The sequence below is a fragment of the Semicossyphus pulcher genome, unplaced genomic scaffold (genome assembly GCF_022749685.1).
Source record: "Semicossyphus pulcher isolate SPU_LCO1_2020_fin unplaced genomic scaffold, fSemPul1.0.p SCAF_11, whole genome shotgun sequence".
In the NCBI taxonomy this organism is placed as follows: Eukaryota; Metazoa; Chordata; class Actinopteri; order Labriformes; family Labridae; genus Semicossyphus; species Semicossyphus pulcher.
The window spans coordinates 9,403,498-9,412,089 of record NW_027211615.1 but is presented as its reverse complement, the minus strand read 5'-3'; the positions used below and the strand labels follow the sequence as shown (position 1 = coordinate 9,412,089).

The 8,592-nt window shown below is 40.7% G+C and overlaps 1 protein-coding gene across 1 annotated transcript in view; it reads right to left on the bottom strand.

Annotated features, from left to right (window-relative positions):
• The window catches only part of lpgat1 (lysophosphatidylglycerol acyltransferase 1), a 58,393-nt gene continuing 49,801 nt past the window's right edge, over positions 1-8,592 (bottom strand). The window contains exons 7-8 of the mRNA XM_069657660.1: positions 4,543-4,649; positions 1-2,812 (exon numbers count right to left, since the gene is read on the bottom strand). Of these exons, the coding sequence (XP_069513761.1) occupies positions 2,661-2,812; positions 4,543-4,649 (259 nt within the window). The 3' untranslated portion in view covers positions 1-2,660. The remainder of the gene's footprint in view (positions 2,813-4,542; positions 4,650-8,592) is intronic.

The window sequence follows — 8,592 nt, the reverse complement described above, 5'->3', positions numbered from 1 at the left end:
TTAGGATCTTTATGATGTTTTATTCCAGCACAAGTCTTTTGTGTTGTAAAATGGCTGTGTAGCTAGGAATTAAAGGAGAAGTACAAAATGGAAAATTACAGACAGTTCTAGTATAATTTGTTTAAATCCCTATTGTGTTTATTTCCTAAAACCACATCTAGGAAAACATTATTTCCCTGCCTTCTTTGGAAATATGGTCAGAAATAAAATAAAAAAATTAGTGAAAAGGTGATTTAAAAAGAAAAAAGAAAAAGATGGAGCTTCATTTCAAGTCACTCTCACGATGGAGGGGAATCTGAAGGGCCGCTGGATGAGTCACATTTACAGCCTGATTTTAACCTACCCAGTCAGGTAGCCCTTTTTTTTGCATTTCACACACAGTTTCTACCAACAGTGGCACACATGGAGGGCAGTCAACTACTCAAATGCACCTTTTCTGCATTGGTTTATGACAATGATAATTGCTGCTCCTCTATAATTCTCCTAATTAAAGCAGGCTAAGCAAATTACATATAATTGACTTTAAAATCACGACACGAGTACATTCGAGAAAGTACAGCTGCATCATTTCGGGGCCCTGCCAGAGTTTCCCTCGTAAGTGAAGAGTGATCCTTCCTCGACACCATGAAACCTTTTTATTTCAGCTAACACTCCAAATGTTTTTCCTTAGGAAGTGTGAGGAAACAGCATTATTTGGGATTGTGCTCCACCAGGACATCAGGTAAGGCTTGATAGTCGAGGTTTCACATAAAATCCTGATCATCTTAAAATGTACAACAGTACAAGTTTGAAACTGGGCCCATGTGTCGCTGTGCAAACGCACACAGACATACAGTAGCTCGAACGCAACAACTTCCTGGTCATGTACTCAACAATAAAACAAAATAAAATAAATTAAAAATACAGGATAACACTGAGAAGTGAAGGGAAAAATCCTTGCTTTCATCGTCGTCATCTTTTTTTTAAAAAAACATTCATGATATTTAAACTAAAATTCTCTGAAATTATCACGGACCAAATAAAAAGAGAAAAACGCTGCAGTCATTTCCAACAATGAAAACTCTTCCTCAGCTTTGTTATGTACAAGATTTAAACATACCGTGACATGAGGACGACACTTCATGTAGTTTTAAAATGAAATCAAAGTCGACCCCTCGAGGTGAGACTGCCGCAGCACTGTGACGTCACAGAGCAACACCACGTGGGTCAGATATATCAAAAATGGGGGGAAAAGACAACCACACACACTCACTTAGGCAGGTTATGCTGTAAATGTACAGTAATGACACCTATAGTTCTGTAAGCCAAAATCTCTATTTTAGAATGCTGAACATTAGGGTAGCTTTCTATAAAAACCTTTTTTTCTTCGCTTCTTTTCCACCCCGACGACACTAAGCATATGGCTTAAATATTTGTAAAACTATATAGTCCAATGGGGGAGTAAGAGTCTCTGCCTTCTCAGACTGGCTCGCTGAGATGATCCTTTGCGACGCGGACGTCGACTCTGCTGTGTGTAGCTGCACATGGCCGTGTGTGCACATTGTTTGTGTAAGTGTGTATGCATGTTGGAGAGCAGAGGGTGAAAAGAGGGATCCACGAGGAGGGAGTTTCTTTTTTTTTTTTAGCTGATCAGACTGCAATTCTTGCCCTGCGTGCCACCTCTGGTTTTTTTCTTCTTCTTTTTTTTTTAAAATTTAGCACTACAGCACCGTCTCCTCTTCCTCCCTTCAATGTCCGACAAAGAAAGAATCCTTAAACATCCCTTTTAGGCTTTCAGCAGGGCCGCCAGTGTAAACATGATCCGCCTTTTTCTCAGTGATCTCAGAATACTGCCTCGACAGACAGGCGGGAACAGGAAGGAGAAAAAAAATCAACAACAACAAAAACAATGGCCGTTGCTGTGGAGATATGTGGGTTCAGGGAAGAAACAAAAAGGATGAAAACATCGACAGCTACCACGCAGGAGTATTTCCTGGGACAGGGAGCAGTTAGGGCAGTATGGATCCTTAGTGCAATGAAGGCCAGAGGAGCGGCCGCCTGCACAGCCTCAACGTTCGTGCAGCCGCTCGCTCTGGAAGGTTGTGGCCAGCCGGCTCATCAGCAGCTGAAAGAGGTCCAGTGGGCTTCATCAACTCTTACCAGGAAGAAGTAAAAGGGCAGACGTTATGCTTCTAGTCACCACTCACACACACGCGTCCATACGTACTTTATACTCTGTAAAACTACTGCGGCTAAAGCCAAGGAGAGGGAAGAGAGAGAGTCCGGTCCAGAGCGTCTTCTGGAGGAGTCCTGAGCCTCGTTTCGTTTAACTTTGAATAAAAAGTTATGTTCGTGTGAGCGTCTACGTGTATGAGGACGTGTAAACATCAAAATGTGAGTCGTGACGAGTGCGAGAGATTATTGGAGCGAGTGTGTGATGTTAGGGCTGTGTGCAATTTAACTATGCCTGTAACCAGTTTCATATTGTACGGGTATTTGTAATGTGTGTTTGTGTACTTGTCTTCCTATTTTTTGTTGTTTCCTGTTACAGTAAAAAGTCTCTCCACTGTTAAATGTACATTCATCCATCGTAAGGGGGCAAGTATGACGCCGGGCCACACACCAACCGATCCTGAGGCTTTTCCAGTGGTCCGATAAAGACTCTCGCCTCATCAGCGCACTCAAAATAAACAGCAGTAGAGGTACTGAAAGACGCTGTACCACACGTAGCCCGAGGCGAAAGCAAACGACTGGATGATGCACAGCCACACGGGGTCGAGGATCATCTGCCGGGAAGCTGCCTGCTTCTGTCCGTCTTCAGGCGGGAACGATCCTGGAGAGGAAGACGAACACAGATGAGTCAGAATGTTACTCGCGCATATTTATTAAAATTCATTAAATAACATTTACACAGATGGGTGCTGAGAATAAGCTGAAATTACAAAGAGTATATTAATGCTCTGTGTTTGCTTTCACTTAATGGAATAATAGGGTAACGTGGATTACTGTGACTTTAAGGACTTGTTGCTGTGAGTTTTGTCAGTCTGGTTCCTTGCAGTGGCCACATCTGGTCCCATGACAGAGAGAGAGAGAGTTCAGCTAGAGAGCACCTCTAAACGTGATAAACACAGGAGGAGGGCGACTTGCAAGGGCGCTCCGCTTGTAAGGGTTAGTTTTAGTTATTCTAGGTTCGATTGTTTCTGTTCAGTTTTTAGGTTATTTTTAGGTTACTTCGTGCTTAGCTACGTTAGATTAGTTAAAGATTTTTGTTGTTTCAGCGCAGATATTATATATATATAATATATATATACATAATTTATATGTCTTTTATATTTATTACCCTTTTAAGCTGAAGAATTTCACACGATTGTACTTGTGTAACAGTTGTGACAATAAACATCTTGAATCTTGGACAGTTCATGCATTCACATGTAACGAGTTTCAGTCATCTTTCTCTGTCTCTCTGTCTCTCTTCTTAAACATCATGTGACGAGGAACCTGGTTTCCATAGTTAAAGGAGTTTTTAGTTTAAACAAACCTAATCTCCACAGGAAGATTTCTACACTGTATGTGCAGGTATTTTTGCCTCATCAGCGTTAAAAGTCGCCACTTATTTACATAAATTCTAAGGTCAATGTCGAGATTAGGCCAAAAATTCCCTTGACCTCACAACAATCCTATCTGGTCATAATAGACATGCAAGATTAATGTTCTTATTTATCACCATGTAACGACCAGGCATGTGTTGAGAACCAAGTCTTATTTACACTGGTGGTTTCTCACAAGGCAAAGCTCTTAGAGGGAAGTCAAATGACCTCTGTAATATTATGTGATGTTACATTGTTGTTCTGTTAAGGTTTGTGTGTCATGCTATTTTCTTTGTCTCTCCTTGTGTGTATCCACTCATCTATCACTGCTGTATCTTTAAAGTCACTATTATATTAGGTGTTTGTTTGTTTCATTATTATTTTTGGGGCAACAACAAAACAAACAAAAATTACACAAAGAATATTCAATAAGTCTAAATTATTCAGTTTCAATTGCTTAATAATTGATTCCCCCCACGAGGTGTTAAAGTGAACCAAAGGTAGGTAGCTAGGCTAATTAGCTTCAACATTTTTGCCTTTATTCGGTAGGACAGCTGAAGAGAGACAGGAAACGTGGGGAGGAGACAGTGGGGGGATGACATGCACCAAATGATCAGCAGACCGGCAGTCGAGCCTGTGATCAGTGCGTCGAGGACTGTAGCCTCTGTGCATGAACCTGCTCTACCAACCGAGCTAAACCAGCTTCCCTTAGCTTCAACTTTTTAAGTGGATTCAAACTTAACAGCATAACATTTGTTGGAAATTGTTTGATTACCAACTTTTGGTTTGCTAGTTGAAAAGCGTCTTCTATGAACATTGGGTAGGACACAGTTAGATGTGCCCCAGCTAACAGCGAGTCTCTTCACAACAAGTGCCCTCAAACATCAGTCAACCGTTGCCATATATTTCCTCACACAATATAGAGGAGAATTCATATTGAAGTACATTTTTAACAAGCTGAAAAGGTGAGACAGACCTTTGTCGTAGAAGTGGGCCAGCAGCTCCTCCTTCTCCACAAACCTCTGATACAGCCAGTCCGTCAGGGCCTCAGCCTCCACAGGAACCTCTTTTATTGGGTACATCCTGAAGCAGAGAGAGAGAGAGAGGTAGACAGGGTGAGAGATGAAACACCGAATAGGTTTACTGAAGTCTCACTCAGCAGAAACTGTCTGCATTGATCAGACGTGGAGGCTGCAGTCTAAAACCCGAGGTGTCAGCCGCGGCCCCTGAGCACAGCGGGTCTATTTCAGACCGGAATCCATCATGGCCGTCTGTGTGTTTCAGCTCGTTTCGGGGAATTCATTAGCTGGCAGACTCATCAGAGTGTCAGGGGGAGACAGGAGTGCTGAGGGAAAGCCCTGACAGGAGACGGACCAGTCATGTTGCTTGATGAGAAGTGTGTGTGGGTGGAAAAAGTTCAAGAAAAACAAACTGAAAAAAGTCAAATCAGTTTTGCCACCAAGTGAGAGAGAAGCAGCATTATTAAATCCTGGAAAACTTTTCTGTGTTAAAATGATGTCTTCAGTCTGTGTGGAGCCTGTGGTGCGGATAGAGGCATTAGCAGGGCTGCATATCATCATTACTTTCATCATCAATTTCTCTTCCGTCTATCCAAGTTGCACTATTTTTTATTGTTTCTTTTTTGGCATTTAAAACAGCAGCAAATACAAAAAACCTCTGTTACAAACGTGCAGGGAACAATGTGACATCTTAAATCATTTTATTTTGCCTAACAGAACATTTTGAGAGATTTTAAGAGTAAAGCAATTCAGGTTTAAAAACCCATTAACAATCAACTCCAATTAACAGGTAAGGAAGATATACTTTTATACTCTCCTTTCTCCGTCCAACTGCAGTTACAGCTAGAATTATACAAAGTCACAGCTCAAGCATAAAGCAGTGTGCACCAGACAGGGAAGCAGCTTCTGTGAAATTAATGCCAGCACATACAGCCATCCACATACACAGATGGCACATACATGCACGCACACTATCACATATTGCAATGTTCCAACATACTGCACTGTCCTCATGTCGCAGTGACTTATTAAATTCTTCCTTTTTAAAAATAATTTCCCTTTTCTCAGCAACGACTTGTGTTTAAGAAATCTGTCGCGCTCTCGTGCGGCCGACATTGTTTCCCCTTCTCTCTCGTCCTTGCAGTGAGCAGGGGGATGGAGCACGCGATACGTAACAACGCAATATCGAAAATGAAGAAGAGAAAAAAAACGGAATAATTTGTAAGATTACATTTTAGAGTATGCATAATGGAAGTGACAAACAACTGTCAACAACAGTCTTAAAAATGTTGCAGGATGTAAGGCGAGGGTTGCCAGGTTTGCGGTTTTCCCGCAGAATTTGGCTACTTTTGAAGTGTTGCTGCGGACACATGCAACGGTTCTGACTGTCCCTATGTGAACAATTGCACTGTCCATATGTAACATACACTGTCCATATATAACATATTGTACTGTCCTTATGATAGCCCTGTGTAAAGAGTTGTTGAGGTAAAGATTGGAGATTGTATTTAACAGAGAAAATTGTAAATCTTACAAGTTTAGTATCCAAAAGGAGTTATCAGTTTTTCCTACGTATTCAGGAAGGTAATAGGACTATAGTGTTGATTTGTTTACTTGCTTCGCTTCACATGACAGCCTAATGGGCAGTAGATAAGGAAACCAGAAACAGCCTCAGACACCAATTCGACAGCCAAAACATTTGGTTAAAAATCAGCATGGTGGACCAGAAAAGAGCTGTGTGACATGTTTTAATTTGATGTCTTTCAGCTCACACTGGTCAGCACCCTGCTGTTTGTACGATCTAAAAGTTAAAAATTGTTCCTCCGACAGTCCAAAACCTCCTTATTAATAACTTTCTGATCGTAGAGGCAGAAGATAAGAGCAAATCCCGACATTTGAGAATCAGAAGTCAGAGAATTCTCTGCATCTCTTCACTTTAATGAGCTCGGACTTGTTGTAATTTACTATATTATGCATTTCATGTATTCTTTTACTACCTTTGTTTCTTATTAGTACTATTATTATCTAGTGGGATTTAATTTACATCTTATTATAATAGTCATTCTATCTCTGTTATGTTCATTAAGTCGAGTTTAATTTCCTTATTGTAAAGCACTTTGAGCAACTCTCTTGTATGGACTATACAAATAAAGTTTTTCAGTATTATGTGTTATTACACGGCTGTGTTGTAATTGGTTAATTACATGATTCCGAGGTCTGTTATTTTCTCGATAGCAGACTGTTGCTACGAGGAACAGACCGTTGCTATGCGGCTCTAATCACACAATCCAGATGACTAACTGTAATCATATCAATCTGCTGAATGAAGTCCAGTAAATTTGGTTCCATCTCTGTGTGTTACTTTGACTAATATGGAGTTATGAACCTGCACTGGCTATAAAATCCTCATCATTTTCACCTAACAAGATTTTTCTTCCCCTCACAAATGAGAAAATCTTGCTAAATGACTGATACACTGTTGACACTGTGAAAACAGTAGGTGTCTGATAAAAAGGGTCATCAGCTGATGAAATGTTGTGTGTAGCCAGAAGGGGTCCCCAGTAGGCTGCTCTCCCACTCAGCCGCCTCCTGGTCACCTTCAAACAGAGGTTACCGTCTCCTCCCTCAGACCAGCGTTTCCTCTGCACTCAGCGTCTGCTCGATACTCCCCACCGGATAACGACCACTGTTAAAGTACATCTAGTGTCCTGTGAGGGAAGCTTCAGCATGAGGGAAGTAATAAGTGGGTGAGTATTGATTACTAAAGCGATCAATATGTATTAAAAAGCAATCCAAGTGAAGGCAGCAAGTCCCGTCAGCGTTGTGATGTCTTGTGTTTTAAGTTTAAGAACACGGACATGTTTCACCCTCGGCTGCAGCGACGCACACGTCTGCAGAAGTCAGATGACAGTCGTATGATTTTATTATTCATTAAAATATCAATATTATGGAAATAGAAATAATGCGTATTTCCTATATAAGTTTTTGTTTTGAATGTGCCACTCGGGCCTCAATAAGTTGTCAAATATGGTATGTTTTTTGCACTGAAGGAGCCTTTTATGATTTTTAGTGGTCTCAAAATGAAGTTGAAAGAATTTTAGACACTAAATTCATCACTTTTACTAAAAAATATGAAACATTTTTTAATTTCAGCTTCTAAAATGTGAGGATTTGCTTCTTTTCTTTGACTTTTCAGACTGCAAACTGATTTATTTTGGATTTCGGACAAACGTCAGAGAAGAGTAAGAATGTGAAGAGGCTCATGCATGCCTGGAAAATCCTAAAGGTCATTTTCTCTATTTTCAATAGACAAAATAAATTGACTAATCAAGTAAGAATGTGGCACATGATGCTTAGCAAATGAAAAAAGATAAAAAACACTGATCATATTTTAAGAGGTTGTGATTGTCCTGTAATGAGCCAACAAGTCTGAATAATATGGCATTATATTACCGTGATGTATATGATATTTATGATGTAAAAAGCTGGACACAATCACCACAGTAAAAACTGTTAACTGAATCAGGAAAAGGCCCGGCCTGTTTTTCCCACAGATCAGAGGAATGAGAGCCGATGATTCAACACAGACTTCCTTTCAGTTTGTATACTTTAAGTGCAAATCTACAGACTCTTCTTCTGCTCATTATCCAGCAGTTCACTGAGTGGGTGTTTCTCTTTGGCAAGTCTGAGCAAGGTCCTGTTTAAGTGGAGCAACTTTTATGTCCCTGGTGACACAAAAACTGTTAAATTCGGCATGAAACCGACTAAAATGCACCACTTGTATCGATAAAAGGCTCTAATTAAGCGTTCTGAAGATAAGATAGCTTTAAACCGGCAGCCAAACCAGATGCCTCGAGCGGCTCCGGCTGCCCAAAACTAGAACTGAGCTGCTGAGGCTACTTGATAGGGTGATCAGAGGCTAAAGCAAGACGTTCCTACTACTGGGTCTGTGGATATCGGGTATCTTTAATGTTAGTGATGAGCCACAGGAAGTAGCTCTGATGCAT